This window comes from Mesoplodon mirus, assembly GCF_964341445.2.
Source record: "Mesoplodon mirus genome assembly, chromosome: 4".
NCBI classification, from domain to species: Eukaryota; Metazoa; Chordata; class Mammalia; order Artiodactyla; family Ziphiidae; genus Mesoplodon; species Mesoplodon mirus.
Genome location: NC_138979.1, coordinates 143,021,624 through 143,041,874, shown reverse-complemented (window position 1 = coordinate 143,041,874; position 20,251 = coordinate 143,021,624). Strand labels below are relative to the sequence as shown.

General features: G+C 42.1%; 1 protein-coding gene across 4 annotated transcripts in view; it reads right to left on the bottom strand.

Annotated features, from left to right (window-relative positions):
• Window positions 1-2,475: 2,475 nt before the first annotated feature.
• Window positions 2,476-20,251, bottom strand: part of FBXO34 (F-box protein 34) — a 78,561-nt gene continuing 60,785 nt past the window's right edge. For all 4 annotated transcript variants that reach the window (XM_082616949.1, XM_082616952.1, XM_082616951.1 and 1 more), the window contains one exon: window positions 2,476-5,711. In XM_082616949.1, coding sequence (XP_082473075.1) covers window positions 3,563-5,701 — 2,139 coding nt within the window. In that variant the 5' untranslated portion in view covers window positions 5,702-5,711 and the 3' untranslated portion in view covers window positions 2,476-3,562. The remainder of the gene's footprint in view (window positions 5,712-20,251) is intronic.

The following is a 20,251-nucleotide window of genomic DNA, read 5'->3' as shown; positions in this document are numbered from 1 at the left end:
GTGGTTGGACAGAGTCCAGGAAGGGGCTCCTAGATCAAGCTTAACCATCAGTTCACAACCTTCTGCAGTCAGAAAGCCCAAAGCAACTGCTGCCAGGGAAGCCACGACAAAGCCCAGATCATATCAAATGCACAACTGACAGTTACCCAGCAAAACTCCTAGGGCTGCTGTGGAAGTGACCCTAACCAAGAAAGCTCCCATGGGACCAGCTGTGGCCAGAGGAAAAGATCCTCCCAGATCCCCTCATCCCCCTTCAGGTTTCTCATACTAGAAGGAGTTACAGTAGAGCCCAGAGCAATCAGAACCTGCCAGCACCCCTCACATCAAGGTGACGACTGGAAAGGAATATAAACATTTTATGGAGGGTGTGTACTGGGTGGGAGGCACTGAGGGATGACACTGACCAAGCTGTCCGCATGAGCCCCAAGCGGAGGGGGCTCCATACACCAAAGGGGCGGTGGCAGTATAGAGAGGTACCTAGAGGCACTGTGCAGCCAACCAAGGTGAACAGGACGGGGCAGGGGCCGCAAAGGACAGGCCTCCTGAGCACAGGCTGTCAGTGTGTTCCTTAGGGCAGGGAACGTGGCCAGTTGTGAATGCCTTTCACATGGCCATTTTAATTCCAGAGTCGTTTTGACAAGGCCTGAAGAAAAAGTTACAATCTCGGCCCTTTTTCCCTTTCCAGTTCATCCCTGCCTTGTATCTGGTCTCATTCACTGAGCAGGGAACAAAGCCAAACTGCCCCAGGGATTGGGGGCAGGGAGCTGCTGACTCTTCCACATTTTCTCTGGTTCTGCATTTTCTTTCAAATGGTAAAGTGAGGGGTGGGAGAGAATCTAGGCCAGGTGTATCAGACCCTTTGAGCAAAAGCTGAAGGGGTAAGAATCCTTTATTTGGGTCCCCATGGGCGTGGAGTTGGGCTGAGCCTAGGGTCTTCGAGCCCACATTCTTACTTCCTTTCTTGTGAGTCTAGGATTCTACAGCCACGCACGAAGGCAGGTAGCACTGCACTGTTGCAGAAGTAAAACGTGAGCTGGTTTCCCCAGCTTGGCACTAGGGGGCTCTGAAGCACAGCATCTTTCTCCTAAGGGGAACAGAAATGAAGACCAGGGTGCCCTTGGGCCTCACCTGCCAAAATCCTCGTCATTCACACAGACACCCCTGGGAAGTGGGTCTTGCATCACGGTTCAAAAGGGATCATCAGTGATTTCTGAGAACCCCGAGAACTGCATGCCAAGATGGGGTTAGGGCGTCATTCTTCCTGTCCTCTGCTCTTGGTCAGTTCAGGCCCTCGCAGACTCACAGCTTGTGTCCCACATGAAAACCACATCTAGAACGGCTGACTTGAGAAAACCACCTGGGCACATGCAGAAGAACCAAGAGCCAATAACAATGAAAGCTGATATTCCACACACCAAGCTGTGCACGTCTGTGCACCAAGCTGTGCAAGTCCTGCATGTGCACGTCTCCTTTAATCCTAAATTAGGAGTCACAACAAACCCATTAGGGAGGTACACACAGAGTTTGCCAGTTTAGAGCAAACCACAGCGGAGGACGACAAGCACTGGAAACTTCCGCCCAGGGGATGGAAAGCATTCTCACGTACCTCGGCTGGGGTGAGTCATGAGGAAGGACACCGACACCCTGAAGGGGAAGTCAGCCTTTGCAGCCTCTCCTGGTCCTGTGTCACAGACAGGCTCCAGCCGAGCATGTCGGAGGTAGCATCGTATGTGCCTGCAGGGCAGACTTGTTCAGCATCCAGACACTTTTCAGTTTCAGTCCCCCCTCTTCAGGCAGGAGCAGCTACTGCCTAAGGATAAGGTAAGAAAGAAGCTGCTCTGTGGCCACGTACCACCTCAGCCACAGGTGAACCTGGCTCCCGGACTCCAGCCCTGCCCCACTCTGCTTGGCAGCCCTGGCCAAAGCCTACTCCACCTTTCCATCTTTCTCCTGTGGGACCACCAGAGCCTTCACTCATCACTTTCACGACAGCCCCACCCCTGGCACATTTACCACTGCTTCTCCACAGCCCAGAGCTGATGCAGCTCCAAGGCTTTTTTGGTGGGTACTCAATTTCAAGCCAACCTAGCTTCTAGGTCCTCCACAGCAGCTTTGTGGGGCCAGATAGCTTCCAGCCCTGCCAAGTGTTACATGACCATAGTTCTGAATATGTTCGCGATGACTTCTAAACAATTAACTCATTATGCATAGATAATAATACCTCATCCAACAGGAAATACAGAGGGTGCTGGGCAGACAACGAATTCAAACTAAGTGTTAAAGGGTTGCAAAAATGTAAGCTCATGATGTTAAGTGAAGATGGTCTCTTTCCAGTGGTAGAAAAGAATTCTCTCTCCCCTTCCAACAACTCAAATTTTTTTTTAAATTAGGATTCAGTTCACAATATCCCTCATCAATATTACCTCAAAAAAGAAAACACATCTGCAAAACTCAGGTCCCATTTAAGATGCATGTTTTTATTGAAGTTAAAAAAAATTTGTAACCAGACAGAAAGAACAAAATAGACAAGAATGTTATAATCTGACTATATAATATTCTCTCATTCTTGGTGAATCACTAAAATATAACAAAGGATTGTTCTCTATGCTAATTTTTTAAGGTTGTCCAGTTAAACCATATTTGGTATCCTTTCAACAGGTTAACCTCTTAACTATTTAGAGTTTCTTCTCAGAAACATTCATATATTATACAGAAAACATTCATAGTTTATTTGGGAAACATTCTTATTTTATACAAATTTGAGACGAGACCAAAAAAAACCAAAAAAAACAAACAAAAAAATCCACACAGTTGTAGCTGCAACACTATCCTAGCTGCATTGTGGTGATTATGCTCAGTCAGCTGTCCGCTATTTACAACTGGATTTTAATAGTGTTATTTACAGAGGGGCCAAAAGCACTCATCTAAAGTAAAGGCGCTCGGGTTTAATGTGCACTTTCATAGCCCTATGAAAACACAACCATTATATACACTGTAAACACCACAGGGCATGAAATCCATCTCCAACCACAAACATCAATCTCACAGATCAAGCATACAAGGTCTAAGGTAAGGTGCCTAGCTTTTCTTTGTAAGCATACTTTTCACCCAAGAGTACTGCTATTCTTTTCATAGGACACTATTCACTTATTTCAGATATGGTGCCAGTGCTCAAAACATGCCCAGAACCCCTTTTTGGGGATCGCCTGCATAGTCTGCGATGAACTCTGCTGAACATTCTTGATGGTGGCAAGTCTTCTTTGAACAATCCTTTGAAGAAGGATTTGATTTGGGAAAACAGGCATAGTTATTCACAGCCAAGTGGATCAAACTGTGGGATACAACCCTGGATCAAACATGAGGCACCACTATGAAATGATGAGAACGATTTTCTTGTACAGCTTGTAAATTCAGAGATTTAAGATGCCTGAGCAATGGCGGTCCTGATGGGGTAGCAGAGATTCTCCTGGAACGAAGACTGAGAGGCAACACCCACTGGAACGGCGTATCTAGGTGGTGTTTTGCAGTTTTAAAAATCGGTCCGTTGCCTCGCACATAAACTTTAGTACTCCTCTTCAGTTTCAGTCCCTTTTGCTTTCTTATGGATTGCCCGATTAAAGCTATGGCAAGCAGGGACCCAGTGATTGTCATGAAGCCCCAGCTTACAGCCAGGGAAGCCCTTCTGAGACCGGTGGCAGCACATCCAGTATCCCGGCCCATAGGGCAATGCCTGGCAATAGGGCTTGGGGTGCCACCGGCACAGGGACACATCCCCTTTCACGTATTTTTTCTTGCACTGCTTGCACGGATCCTCTCTATAGCGTGGATCCCGAACCCAGCGAGAATCTGCTGGCCTGATATTGTAATATTCAATGATAAACTTGAAATAGCAGCAGGTACATTTAAGAGCCACTAAACTCTTAGTGGGAAGTAACCTGAAGATTTTCACCATAATGTGGTGAGGCAGAAAAGCCATGTACTGCTGAGGCTCCAAAAGCTGCTGGATTTTAAACCTGGTCTCCAGAAAGTCATGCGACACCTGCTTCTTCCAACTGGATGCCTCAAGCACCGGTAATGTACTTTCCACAGAAGCCAGCGGGACAAATGAATCAGCCGAGACACTTTTTTCCTCAGATGCACTGTCACCCTCAGCAGCATCTTCAAGCTGACTGGCCTCGGAAGACTCTTCTGTTGTGCTTTCATTCAGCTGGGAACAGCCCGACTGGTGCTGACCAGATGGCAAAAAAAACAACATCCCTGGAAGTGGGTCTTCGCACGACTTTGAACTGGAAGGCTGGTCTTTCTCTACCTTGGACACAGTGATACTAATGCACAAAGATTCTTTTCTTCTCTGATCAGTATTTTGGCTAGCAAGAGGCACAAGCTCTTCACTCATACCATCAATAGCATCTGGGGGCAATTCAATGGCTTGGGGACAGGTGCGAGGAGGAAAAGGTGACCCAACAAGTTCCTCTGTCATTTCCACATCATGTGTATTGCTGTTTTTCATGGCAGTCTGCTGATCTGGCTCTAATTCTGCACTGTCCGTGTGCAAACTCACGCCTGCTGGCAATGAGGGACAGCCCCGAGGAGCGCCGTCCCAGGCCTGGTCCCCCTTAGGAGAACAATGGTCAGCTCTTAAGGGGCCACAGTCCACAGATACAGACCCCCCAGTTTTCACCTGAGTGTCAGGTACCTCCAAGGCGCCTTTGTTTGTTTTGCTTTCCTCAGCCTGCGTGCCATTCACGAGCAACACGCGGCCCACGTTGCGACGGAAGCTGTTATTCCTCGAGAGGCTCCCAGGCTCGCGCTGGCTCTGCCGCTTCAGGCACTCGGACTCCAGCCTGGCTACCATGTCAAGGACACGGACTGGCTCACTCTGTGGTTCACCAACCTCAGGATTTCTCCTTTCCATGGGTTCTTCACATGCTCCTGGGGCAGACAAGGGCTCGGGGGCTGGGGGCACACCTCTGGATTGCCCGGAAAACCGCACCACAGCAGGTGAGTTAGTGCAGTTTTTCGCACAACTGGCTAGCAGAGCACTGGCTCTTTGCTCGAGGAAGGCAACCATCTGTATGACCGACAAAGGCCTCCCGGCATAGACTCCGTCCCCGTTGTCACTCACGTAATGCACAGAACAGTGCTCGATGCCACACGCAAAAGGCTCAGGTTGGTAGCATCTGCTGTTGACTTCCTTCATCCTTTCTAACTGTAACTTGGCTTTTTTAAGATCCCCTGATTTTTTCCTTCTTTTAGTAGCTCTCCCATCAATATCCCAGGAGCTTTTTATTTTCATAGATCCTATTCTATTACTACACTGGTGGGCTGCAAAGAATGCAATCTTTTCCTTGGTATTGCCCGGTTTCACAACAGCCCAGATATCAAGCGGCCCTTCCCCTTCCTCACCCTGGTGGATTGTTGCAGACGGTGCATTCTTCTTGGTTTTAACATTCACGCTGCTCTCTTCAGGACTGTTCCCACTCATACTGCACAGAACATTTGGAGAAAGGATTCCAAAAGGCTTTCGAGATGATGCTTTACCAAGAGAGGCTGAAGGAAAGACACTTGGTTTCATACAGCTAGCTTTGCATTTTTCATCATTTATAGCCTGTTGGTGGCTCATAGGAGTTCTCAGAGTTTCCTTGCTGATTTCCAAAGGTCGCACTTTCTTCTGGAGTTTCCAGTATGGCTTTAGGTGCATAACAGAGGCTCTACAAGGAGGAAATACACATTTGATTAAGATACTGATTTCATTTTTAGAAAAGCTTTTTTTTTTTTTAACTTAAACTCAGATGGTTCTAGCAAGTAATAGAAACATTTTCTATCAGTTCACTAAATCTTTAACAACTCTCATTTCAGCTAGTTTTTAACGTACAAATCAAGAACAACAAAAGCAAAAATAACTACTTTCCGTGGTGTACAGGCCAGAAAATAAATGGGTGAATTTCAGACTGACTAGACTACGTGAATTTCAGACTGACATTAGTTAACATTCTATACATAAAATTAGTGCTTTAAATGTAAAGAAATTTGAACTTACTAAAAACACTTAAGGGTCAGTACAAGGCACGGTAAAGAAGAAACGAAAGTATAAAAGGAACCCATCCAGAATCTCTAGTATAGTAACACTATTTCTTTCTAAGTCATCACAACTAGCATTTTATTGATTGCAAAACAGTCTATCAAAATTGTTATATTGCTTTCTAAGCTATTCCCATACTGTTGAATATTTTAGATATCTGTATTTTCACTTGTCTGCTTATGTTGCTTTGCTCATCTATTAGTGTTGATTTTCTAAACAATCTACTTGTGTAAGCTCTTAACTGTTAAATTTTCTGCAAATTAAATACAAAGCCCACAATCTTTATTAATTCACTAGTTCAGAAAAACAGTGCCTGTTTTGTTCCCTGGCTAGGGGTGGAGATGGTAACCATTTTAGAAATTATAAAGATGATTACATGCAGAGATATGTGTTCTAGTCCTTGTCATATCACTAATTAGCTAGACAGGGTGATTTTACCTTGGGTAAGTCACTTCCTCTCTGGGTCTGAGTTGAAATGTTAACTGAGGGGTTGGAATCCTAGATTATTTAATGATTTTGTCAATTTGTATGGCAAAATATCCCACTGCTACACAGAACACCCTGGATTGAGGAAAAAGTGTCTTGTAGGGATGCCTGGTCTCCTACAAAGTAAACCTACAGACCAAAATAAACATCTGCAGTCACAGATGTGGAGCAAGAGCAAGAGCTTTCACAGGTCTAAGCACATGGGCTCTCACCCACTCTCGCCCCTGGGGACAAAGTCTAAGACATACACATTGGGCAATCCAGCATATCACTTTCTCATTCGCTCCATAACATTTACCCAGTGCCTGCAATGCGGCAGCCTCCGTGGGAACTGCTTTCAGGTATCAGTTTTATTCATCAAGAATGAAAGTGATCATCCAGAACAAATTTACCTTTCACTTCAAATTTAATTCCTAGAGTCCAGTGTCAGCTAAAAGAAGAAATATAGAGGGCTTCCCTGGTGGCGCAGTGGTTGAGAGTCCGCCTGCCGATGCAGGGGACACAGGTTTGTGCCCCGGTCCGGGAAGATCCCACATGCTGCGGAGCGGCTGGGCCCGTGAGCCATGGCCGCTGAGCCTGTGCATCCGGAGCCTGTGCTCCACAGCGGGAGAGGCCACAACAGTGAGAGGCCCACATACCGCAAAAAAAAAAAGAAAAAAGAAAAAAAAGAAATATGGATATGAATATCTTCTAGCTAGGTAAACAGAAATCTTACTTTTAAGGCACACAAAGTACCTTTTAAAAGATACCCCTGAAATAGATCAGACTGATTTGTTTCTGATCTTTAGCAATTGTATCCTACATCTGTTGAGATCTCCCCCCTTTGTGTACTACAGCATTTTTAATAGCTTTATATTTTATAGAATTATAGAAACATTATATTCTATACCTATAATTTAGTCTTATAAAAAAAGCCACCCAGAATTCTTCAAGAACAAGACAAAGATATGTGAATAAAATAAATGAATAAAAAGAGGCACATCGGGGCTTCCCTGGTGGCGCAGTGGTTGAGAGTCCGCCTGCTGATGCAGGGGACACGGGTTCGTGCCCCGGTCCGGGAAGATCCCACATGCCGCGGAGCGGCTGGGCCCGTGAGCCATGGCCGCTGAGCCTGCGCGTCCGGAGCCTGTGCTCCTCAACGGGAGAGGCCACAACAGTGAGAGGCCCGCGTAGCGCAAAAAAAAAAAAAAAAAAAAAGAGGCCCATCTAGTGCCATCTCTCTGTCAACAATTTTCTGGTTTTTCATATCCCTTCAATCCCTAAGTGAAATCTAAGAAATGGAGGTTACTGAAAAATCCAATTAATTCTCACATAATGATCTCATTACAGAATGTCTGAATAAATTTAAACTTCAGCAATGTGTGTGCCATTCTGCATCACACAATATGTTTTCTTCGCATTCCTCCCCCACAAATTATTTTAGGTGCCATTATTGATAGACAGCAACATTTGGAAGAAACTAATGTGACTGAAGATGGCTTTTGTTGCGTATATTAACCTGTAAAGTCAGCTCAACTGATACATTACTAATAGACAAGGTTTCAGCGGGATTAAAACAGGAGATGATCCCATGGAACAAAAGTGAAGAAAGGTACAACAGCGAATGAAAAAAGCCAATAAGGTCATTCGATGCAACCAGGGTGACTGCTGGAGGGTGAGTGGTGATTCGGTGGGACCCCCAGAGGAAGCAGAACCTTTAGGCACAGGCTCACGTCCTCCACTGGCTGAAGGATGGCTGGAGTATTAACCTCTCCCCCTTCCTGTGCTGGGCTTGAAGGCCCTGAGACAGAAAAGTGCTGGCAAGACTCAAAGAAATGGCAAAAATCTGAGTCTGGTTTGAAATCAGTGGTGGACCATGAGGATATGATGCAGAGCATCAAGGGCATCTACTGCAAAAATTCATAAAATAAAAACTTTACATCTCTAACAGATTACATCAGATGGTGGTGCTTTCCCCACCCCCCAACTCACCCCCTCAAATACAGACAGGCACTACAGAAAGCTCCAGCCAGGTTTCCATGGTTGCCAATCTCTTCGCACAGGAGTATTTTAAAAGTTCGCCACGATAAAGCCCTGCTTTATTAAAGTCCTGCTTTAATGCAGGGTTATAGCACCTACCCACACACGAGTGTTCATTAGACACTCAGAAATGTCCCTGTAAAAAGTTAAGATCCCTGGGCCCATTGAATCAGTATTTCTGGGACTGGGCCAACAATCTGGTTTTGTTATTTATTTATTTAGGCTGCGCCAGGTCTTAGTTGCACGGCACGTGGGATCTTTAGCTGCGGCATGTGGGATCTAGTTCCCCAACCAGGGATCGAACCTGGGACCCCTGCATTGGGAGCCCGCTGTCTTACCCATTGGACCACCAGGGAAGTCCCTGTTTTTAACCTTAGATTTAATTCGGAAGGGAACTTAAAGGTCATGTGTTAGATCTAAGAGTGTCGGGGGGTTCTGGATGTGGGTTGGGGGGCTGGGCTACTGAGAGGGGTGAGGTGGAACTGCCCAACAAAAAGCCGATCGGACAGTCCATACTGAAGCGTCTACTCTAAAAGATGCGTAAAGACAGACCCATCTTCTGACCTGTTATTCTCTTTAAAACACCAAAAAAGTCAATGGCCATGTTATTGCCAAATTTCCTCTCCAACTCCAACTCCTCAGTTTCTTTGACACTGCTTTCCCAGTTCTCTTCTTCTCCAGCTTTTAAGCACTGATGTATTCCTCAGAGTTCTTTTTCTAGACCATTATTACTCTTAAGCTATATATCTAAGTGACCTCATAGTTTTAATGACCACAGATTCATGACTCCCCAGTGGTATGCTCTCCCAAACGTCATATCCTATGACATGCCTAACAGACATACTCACCTGGATGTCAAAAAGAATCTCAAAAATCAAAATGACTATTTAATGACAGCACCAAGTACCTGGTCAACCAGAAAGTTGAGTCACTTCGATTCCTCCTCCCATCCAATCACCAAGTCACCCTCCCTTCTTGTTCATCCCTAGCACAACTGCCCTAGTTTTAGCTGTCATATCTTACCTCTGCTACACTGTTGTTAGCTACAGGAAAGCCTAACCTCTTCATCAATGAAATGCAAGGTCATGGAGCCCACCCCAGCCAACCTATCACAGCTTCACTCCTGCCCTACCATAATTCACGCTTTGGAAGCTTGTTCACAGACCATTACCACAGGACCAAGTAGATGAAGGCCAATCATATCACCTAATACACAAATTTTAAGGCAGGCAGAGCCATAAAACTAACGGAACAGCTTCCAACTTTTTTCATACTAACTGCCACCCATTTCTTTCTATCCATTTATTATCTGAAATTTACTAAACACTCTGGGCTGGATATTAGTGTTGCAATTATGAATAAGACATAGTTACTGCCCTTAAGGAGACAGAAAATCAAATAGGCAATTACGACAGCATGTGATATGTGTTATAAGGATAGTACAGGTGCTGGGAGTCCACGAGGGGAGGAAGGGGGAAGGAGTGTATGAAAGGAGGAGAGGAGACCACCAGCACCAAGCTTAGTCTGGAGGGTACAGAAACAGGTCAGAAAAGCCCTGAAGGAAGATAAACAAAGTCCTAAAAATTCAAAAGGTAGGTGAGGTAGGTGAGATATAATCAAAGTCCCAGCTAAGGTGGACAGACAGAAGTAAATGGGTTAGAAAGGAAGAACAGGCAGGATTTTAGCTACTGATTATAAATGGAGGTTGAGAGAGTGGAGTCAAGGATGGGTCCTCAAGGCTACAGCAACTGGACGAAGAATGCTACCTTTTAGTGAGACGGTGACAAAGGTAGCTGACCAGATTTGGAGCAGGGGAAAAGGTAAGTTCAGTTTTAAAAAAATGCTGCATGCAAGCTAGAGATATCTAGTAGGCAGACTGACACAAGTCTGGCCAAGAGAAATATGAGGAAAGGAACAAGACAGTTGTGACAGAAATTCAACGAGGAAAAAGTTTTCTGGACAGAGATTACGTATGTCTTTTTCCAAAATTTTCACAATGAACATATATTGCATATATTACCGTTATAATAAGAAAAAATGTACATAAAAATAAAGAGCAATCACACACCCTACAGCAAGGTCATATAAAGAATTCTGTCTGGGGGAATCCCCTGGCAGTCCAGTGGTTAGGACTCCACACTGTCATTGCCGAGGGCCCAAGTTCAATCCCTGGTTGGGGAACTAAGATCCCACAAGTCACGCGGTGTGGCAAAAAAAAAAGGAAAGAAAAAAAGAGTTGTGTCCAGTTAGTGATGGAGACCCCTGGTGACTCTGCTGTGAGGAACTGCAGTGGGTGAGTAGGGCAGAGCCCAAAATTCATGGTGAAGGAGTGAATGAAGGTGAAAAAGTGAACGTTAGCAACTTTTTCACCAAGTTTGGCTACAAAGGAGAAAGGCTTTGTACATACCTGTCACCTTAAATCCTTTCCAGGAATAAACTGAGATATAATAATGAATCAATTAAAACCTGAACAACTTTCCTCCAGTAAAGACCAAAATCTTGCTTTCAAATAACTCCAGTATTCTTTATTGACTCTTAATTTCTGATTTCAGCTCAAAAAAGCTGGAAAAACTCTAACCTAAGCATATTGTACAATCCAAAAATTAAGCCATGGGAGAGAATTTAACTTTGCAAAAAGGCCTAGATAAATGCTAAAGTCTAAAGAATCACACTAACTCTAGTCTATAGAGGACTGAACTTGATCAATGAGGAATCAAATGGCAATATGGGATCAGAATAGGGGAAAGGACGAGATTTCTCTTAGTGCTAACAGACTTAGTGCTAATAGGAAGCCTAACATCGAAGGCCTGTTTCCTAACTTGTCACTCTTAGTCCACAGCCTTGCCCATCTAAACAGGCTAGAAGATAAGGTGCTTCCTTTTTCTTTGACTTTATTAAAGCTTCAGGAATGCTAATTCCAAAGAGGAGTCATTTATTAGTATAAGAGGAGCTACTCTTTATTTACAAAAGGTTAGAGGAATAAACATAGAAGAGTCCCTAAAAGACCCCTCCCATGGTACCTTGAGAGGGGGAAAAAAGTGTACAGTAAATAAATCACTGTTTCTTTAAAAACATAAAAGCTTCCAGAGAACATCTTATGACCGCCTTCTTCACTGGACCATTATAGAAACGATAAGCAACTTCAACAAAGTGCTCCACGTATGAACAAAATCCTTGTTTTTTGCAAATGAGGTGACAGAGCTGATATGACTTTTGAAGCCCCACAGGTAGACAGTAGAGGAATTAAGATTAGAATCAGGTAAGTCTCCCGGATCTATATTTTCCTTGCTTACAAAAATAAATAAATAAAAATTAAAATCCTACGTTCAAGCATGACACAAATATAATTAAATAATTCTGACAGCGTCTATTCAAAGAGCTTCTGTCTTTCAAACTGGGGTCAGTTTTTCTTAAGTGCCACATAAAACCTCTACACAGAACTGTGATGATGTAAAGCAGACATATCATATAACGTAAGAAGCCACACCAATTTAAAAGTATGTAGAAACTGCTCCTATGGCTATTAAAGCAGAAAAAATGCCAGCACTGGGAGGGTGTGAATACAGGCGGAGACACAAGAAAAGACTCCCATTAACCTCTAAGCACTGTCAGAATGCGCCCAACTCTCAGAGTACCTTAACAATAAAACAGAACAAACTCTAAGCCAGAAAAGACGGTATTTCTCAAACTGAGTTCCAAAATATTGGGGACTGGCTTTTTTCCGAGAGGGAGTTCACTCCTTTTTTTAAAGTAATATTACCTAAAACCATTTCATGGGAACTTTGAACTTCGCCTCAGGAGGATTAGATGGTTAGTAGTGCACAATTTAATGGAAAAATCCTTTACTGTCTGTTAATAGATACTGAATACAGAAAATAGCCTTTGGAAACACACATGCATTGTTTTCAAGAACTCACCGCTCACAGCTTTCATCAATCTCAGAATTCACAATGGTATTTAAATATGACATACCTGCCTCATAGTTATCTGTAACATAGATGCTATATGATTTAAAACTTCCAGAAAATCAAGGTTTATGATGAACTTGATGGGACAACAAAGTATCTAAAACATCCTGAAAACGTTACAAATTAAGAAGGGTAGCCACTACTTTGCTCTTCTACTGTGACTGCAACAGAAGCAACACCTAACACATTTTAACTGTATTGCAAAATACTGATTTAGTGGTATTATCCAAGTTTACATGGGACCCCTCCCCCCTTTTCTTAAAGCAAGGAGGAAAGGGAAGGGCCTGGAGGACAAAACACTCACTGCAGCTGTTATCAATTATTAAATAACAATTGGGAATAGAGACAAATGGAAGTATTAGGTTTTGTTAAATTTACCATGTTGTGAACAGTAGTTCACAAAATTATTTCCTATTGCTCCTGTGACATAATGCCAAATACAAAACTCTGGCATATCACAATTTACTGCTATCTAAGCTGATGAGACATCTACTGCTAGAATGAACATCAAAACAAATGAAACCTAATAAACAGTTTAGTTCCCCCAAAATCATTAACGTATTTTGAAAAGTACACTGGGCATTACCAAGTAAATTTTGCTTCCACAAATTTTCAGATATTCAGCATTTCTGTTAAAACCCTACTGCTTACATCGACTTAAAAAAAATGCACCATGTAAAAGTTGTGAATTAAGTTTTATTAGGGGACCTCACTGAGAACTATAGCCCAGGAGACAGCCTCTCAGATAGTTCCGAGGAACTGCTCCAGAAAGGTAAGGGAGGAACCAAGATGCATATATGTGGTTTATCAGCATGGTGGGGGGGGGGGGGAAGGGGGGTGGAGAAGCCATGCAGTTAAGCAAAAGATTACTGCTAATCACAAAGAACAGACATCTCAAGGGAATGCTTTCAGTGCTTTTCTACGTATGGGAAGATATAAGAAGCTGGGTTCACTGAAATTATTCCTTAGCTACGCATCTTAACTATCTAGGTCCATGTGTCCAAAGCACAAAATGCCTCCTGTTTTTCTCCATCCTGAATTCCCCTCAGGCTAATGGCCTGATCCTTGTAGAAGGGGAACTGGAGCAGCATTCTTTGTTTACACTTATTTTTCCTATTCTAATATTTCTTACAGAAAACAAAGGAAAAGAAAACCTCTACTCTTTCACATAGAAAGCTGTTACTTCCTTGAGTGTGCTGATGCTTTTTTTAAACTTTGAAACCATCATTCTTCCATACATTTTTAAAAATATTTATTTGGTTGCGCAGGGTCTTAGTTACAGCACGTGGCTCCTTAGTTGCAGCACGTGGGCTCCTTAGTTGTGGCATATGAACTCTTAGTTGCAGCATGAATGTGGCATTGTCCAAATTTGTCCAAAAGTTTGTCCAAAAATGGAACAAAATAGTTGAAATTGAGATTATCTTGAAAAATACAGGATATGTGATAATCATTTACATTTAGCTACTTCCCAAAGGCCTGAAAGTAGCTAATGATCAACCAAATAATATCAGAATAAATTTTAATCTTACTAGCGAACACTAAAGGTGGGCAGAGGGGAGAAGAGAGAAGAAATGTTATTTCAGAAAATCTAAACTAAGAAAACCTATTGCAATTCAGCACAAAATCTTAGAATAAAAAGAAAATAACAATAGGCAGAAATCACTAGCAAGTCTTGTTTAGTGAAAGAAGCTCCATTATTTTCTACATACCAAACTCATAGCCAGCAAAGATAACATTGTGCTGTGAAATTTTAAAACCTGGCTTGTATTCTACTCTCTCTATGCAAAGGTACTCTCTTTGACTTTCCTCAAAAAGCACCTTTGTACATGTTCAGACAATTGGGCAAGAGAAATTTATGTAGAATTTGACCTGGGGACCTCTGTGGATAATTTCAGTAAAATGTAAGCTCCCAAGGACAGGGACCCTTAATCTGCCTGGTTTACCACTGCTGCCCAGAGTTTTACTCAAAAAAATGTTTGTTGAATTTGAATGAATGATGTATTCTAAATGAGACAGCCTGAATCTGGAAAACAGAGTGAGAATGTAACATCCATCTCTACTGTACAAGCACCTCAACTGGATGGCTATAGCCTGTTGGATCCAACAAGGTATTAGTGGCAAGATAAAGCCTCAGAAAACAAAACTGCTATTTGTTAAAGGGATACCATTATTTTCTAAAGAATTAGGTAACTCTTTAAAGTTAGGTAATTAACTTGCTGAAGATCCATCTGGCAAACTAATGAAAAAATCAGGTTTATTCCATTGCAGATGTATCTGAAGAAAAAATTCAACCACACTTATTAGCTATGAATAGTAAGGTAAATTGGCTCACCTCAGGAGCACTGAGCTTGACAACAAGATGTGAAGAGAGTACAGAAGAAAGTCAGTAAGAATGTATGAGAGGAAAGAAGTTAATTATCTGGTCACTTTTAGATTTACTGAAGAAAACCTCCCCTATTAACCCCACCACAGATATTCTTATGAGCTTCATTGAGCTGCTCTGACCACTAGGCCTTAGATCACTCTCTAGTCCCCAGCTTCAGCTGCTTGCTTTAAATGAAATACAAATGAGGTGACTGGTTTTTTTCTAATAAATTAATTCTTTCCATGAACAAAAATATTGTCATATTATAAATATTAATAGGAATATTTGGAAGGTCATCAAAGATACCAAGTGGGCCCCACAAACAGTGAATAATACTCAAATGTAGGGCTTCCCTGGTGGCTCAGTGGTTAAGAATCTGCCTGCCAATGCAGGGGACATGGGTTCAAGCCCTGGTCCGGGAAGATCCCACATGCCGCAGAACAACTAAACCCGTGAGCCACAACTACTGAGCCTGTGCTCTAGAGCCTGCGAGCCACAACTACTGAAGCCCATGCACCTAGAGCCCGTGCTCTGCAACAAGCCACCGCAATGCAATGAAGAGTAGCCCCCGCTCGCCACAACTAGAGAAAGCCCATGCACAGCAACGAAGACCAATGCAGCCAAAAAATAAATAAATAAATAAAAACAAAACAAACAAATACTCAAATGTAAAACGTGGCAGTTATGAAATAGGACTAAAAAACTCAACAAGGGGCTTCCCTGGTGGCGCAGCGGTTGGGAGTTCACCTGCTGATGCAGGGGACACGGGTTCATGCCCCGGTCCGGGAAGATCCCACATGCCACAGAGCGGCTGGGCCCGTGAGCCGTGGCCGCTGAGCCTGTGCGTCCGGAGTCTGTGCTCCGCAATGGGAGAGGCCACAGCAGTGAGAGGCCCCCGCACCGCAAAGGAAAAAAAAAAAAAAAAACTCAACAAAACCAGATGATCTTCCAAGCCTCCCTTCTACAATTTTACCAAAAAACTGCACAATTTTGAAACCAAAGTCTTCAGTAAGTAATACCAAAGTTAACTATACTAAGCAGACATATTTTAAGCACTCTAAGGTAATTTCCTAACTAGGTGAGCTACATGGGTCTGAAGTCATTCTGAAGTTATCAGCTACCCAATATAGCATATTGCACATCTCAACACCAAATCATGCACTATATTTTAACCACTGCTACAAAGTCAGAGAGAGAGAGAATACTAATTCAAATAAATATTTATTCAAAATAAAATATACTTAAAGCCATTAAATGCCTTAAATTTTATTTCCCGACATGTTTTGATTCAAAATAAATAGAAGGAATGATAAAAAGAGACATCACCATTTTCCAAACTTTATTGAATTAATGGATCTAGGCAATGATCATCAGTAGCTGCTAACATCACAAAACTGAAACACAACCAGACATTACATGCTCCTGATGCGGGGGGTGGGGGAAGACACTTTAAAAAAAATCTATTCTAATCTGGTTAATCCTTTAGAGCCAGCCTCAGAGGAAATGCAGGAGACAGAAATATGCTAAAAACTTGAGGAATACAAACTAGCAAAATCTAGATTGAGGGGAAACTATAGAACAAAATAAGACTGGTTTCTTCAAGCAAATTCCAAGATGGGAGGGGGGCTTGGGGGAGAAAGAAAGAGAGGGGAGCCTATACATTAAGATATTTAACCAACCAATCAACCAAATATGTGGATCCTCAGTCAAACAGACATACCATAAAAATTAACATATATGTATGTATGTATGTATTTTTAAGTCCTCACCCCTTAGATATACATCCTAAAATCTTTTTAGCTTAAATGATATGATGTCTTCAAAACAATATGGGGGAGAAGAAGAGATTCAGAGTATAAATCAAGCAAGATTGGCCATGAGGTGATAAACTGTTGAAGCTGGGCAATGGCAAAGTGGGGTTTTATCATTCTAGCTCTGTATTTTTGTTACACAACTAAATTTTCTCATAATTAAAAGGAGAAATAAATGGAAGCATTTGGAAACAATGGATGAATGAGCCCAGAAATGTTCATTATGCACACACAGTTGGAGCTGCATACCATCTGATCCGGAGTGAGAAACTGTGGAATTCACAGGTTCCCTGGGTAGGGCAGCTCTGCAGGGATCATTGTTAAGTCCATCCCCACTAAGCCCCAGGCTGTCTGACGCAGCACTCCTTCCTGGTTCAGACCCAGGGCACCAACCAACATAAGTTCTTCTTGCCCTACTCCACACCCTTTACTGAAAACTGAACAGGAAATAAACCAGAAGGCACAAAAAAGATAAGAAAAGGGAGACAAACACAGGCAGTCAAATAAAAAAGAACTGAAAGACAACAGTGGTCAAGGCCAATCAACCCATTTCTTAATTAAACAAATATGGCTTTCAATCCCTCATGCTGTAACCTAAATGCGCAGCCTAATTAATACCTGACTCTGCCTTGTATAAGTGCACTTAACTTCCACAACTTTAAAGATAAACATAAATTAAATATTTAAATAAATACATAGGGAATTTTACTATTTAAAGACATCTTACTGCAAATTCTTTTACAACAATAGTCGCCCCACATTTACTCATGGGGCAGGGGAAATGATAGTATTAATATTAAAATGTTATTATTAATAATGTAGCCATTGATATTTATTCAGTACTTAAGCTGTATACTATTCTAAAGAACCTGATTATGTATGTATATATATTAGTTTCATCTTCAGGACAATTCTATGAGATACATAAAATTATTATTATTATTTATTATTCCCATTTCACAAATGTGGAAGCTGACCAATTAAGTGTAATGAACACTATGTGCTGGGTCTTTTGTGGCCATGCCATGCAGCATGTGGGATCTTAGTTCCCCAACCAGGAATCGAACCCTTGCCACCTGCAGTGGAAGCGTGGAGCCCTAACCACTGGATGGCCAAGGAATTCCCACTAGGTCATTTTTAAAATGTGCTTCATAGTATTTTAAACGAGGCCATGTGTGTGTACACAAACACATACATTTATATAACAATTAATAGAAGAGTCAAATGATTTGTCCAGAAGTCACTACATCAGCTGTACAGAGGTTCCTAATTATAAGTACAGTATATTTATAACTGTCACAGACCAAAGTCACTTCAAGTTCATTTTAATAGAAATGTTTCTCTTTGCCCAGGAAATGGTCAAAGACCTGAAGATAACTGAACACAGATCCAAGCTGAACAAAAAGCCAAAGGAAAAGTATTACAGTACCATCAACTCCTTAAGGGCAATTCCCTGTCTGATATTTTATAAATACCCCATTGGATCAAGCACGGAACGCTTTACACACAGGAAGAGCTTCATGAGAAGTAAGTGCCAGAACTATTCTACAGTAGCATCCTCGTCTCCCACATCTTCATCAATCTGAACTCCAAATAAAGGGGGAAATAATGTTAAGGAGCTCCTCAAAACACCTGCCCTTCAGGGTCATACAGGGTTATTAATGGACCCACCTAACTTGCTAGGTAGGACACCCAGTTTGACAAGGCAACCTGCCCCCCTAGGGGGACCATTTCAAAACCTCAGTTGCCCCAAATCCCACCCTACCTCCCACAAGGAAAACTGTTCCACATGACCTCCTTGTTTCTCTACAAAGCCTCAACATCCTCTCAGTCATCTAAGGTTCATAATTCAGCACAGTGGTTCTCAATCTTCTTGGACCCTGGATCCTTTTCAGAATCTGAGAAAAGGTCTGAGTTATCTGGCCCAGAAGAATGCCAGAGTACGCACATGAACAATTTTGGACAGAATTTTGGGGAAATCTCAGTGCTTGTGATTAATAGCTCCTGCCTCCTCCTACTTTTTCCTTCACCTTCACAGTAGCCATTTGACCTTTCTTCCCTACCTATCAACATCTTTGTCACTCTTTACCTACTACTGAAACCCAACTGAAACCCAACTGGGCCCTTCCCTGCCCAGGTCTCATCCACAGCCCCACCCACACCCATCAATGGTTACTATAAGCCTTGCTTGAATTCCCAGAACTACTCCCTTGGGACACTTGCCATGGTCTATCTTGTCTTCATCTCTCCTACTATACTGTAAGCTCCTGAAGGGTAAGAATACTCTTACTCCTTTCTGTATCTCCCATAGAGCATGCAGCAAAGTGCCTTGAACGTGGCAAGGGTTTTTGTAAGCATGAATGTCAAACCTAAGGACTTAAAAGAAACCAGCCAATCAGAAAGAACCTCTTAAATGGAACATTATGAGTGTCTGACTAATCAATGCTTGGGCAGCCCAGGAAGTTGATGCGATTAAGCAACTCCACCCATCATTTCCTGATCTAGCACCCTGCTCTCTCAGAGATGGGAGGTTCATGAGGTGGAGACACAGAGACTCTCCACGCCACTTTTCTGCAAAGCAAAAATTAGTTTGGCTTGAGCAGCAGCTTTTTTCCAGCATTCTAGTTACCTAAAACATTCCTATGCAACATCAGATTTTAAAGAAAATCCTACTCTCAGCCATGCACAAACACACAGAGCCACAATACTTAATACTGTCACTTTAACTAGAATAAAAACAACTTTCATTTTTTTCACACCTAATAAAAAGAAATTAAAAAACAAAAAACAAAAACCAAAACTTTCATGTTACTAATAACCTCCAGGACAGAACAACCTAGATATGCAGGCATTCAGCTATGAGTTAGACAACCTCCTCCTCATTTTCAAAGCCCCAAACCACATCCTTTAAATACTAAAATACATAGACACTAAGTCCCAACAAGAAACACTGTAAAGTCTCCCCATGACTCTTTACTATATTAAACACAGCTGTCTAAGGTCATGTTTACATATAGATTAAAAAAAAAAAAAAGCCAAACCAACATCAGCATTAACAAAATGTATAATAAACAGCATTAACAAAATGTATAATGTATAATAAATGTATAATAAATTTCCAAACTAGAAAAGAAGAAGACACCAAGAAATTTTTAAAACTTCCATCTTTAAGGTATATAAAAACATAAATTATGTCCTTATCATGTTTTGGTTATATCTGTGTAAGTTTTTATATATATAAAGTTTATGTGTGTGTGTGTGTGTGTGTGTGTGTATCTCACAATGCTTTAATTACTTCAATAGAAAACCCTAACTTCCCTGGTTCTAAATTAGTTATAAAGCATGCAGAGTTCACACCCAGAACCTTTAGGTACTTCAACTGTTAACAAACCAAACCACAAAGGAAAAGCTGACACCCAAGATCAGATTTATAATAGATGCAAAACTATGCACAGCAAGCAAAGCCAAACATGGTAGGAGTTAGAAATGATACAAAACTCCCCCCCCCCGAAAATTTCTA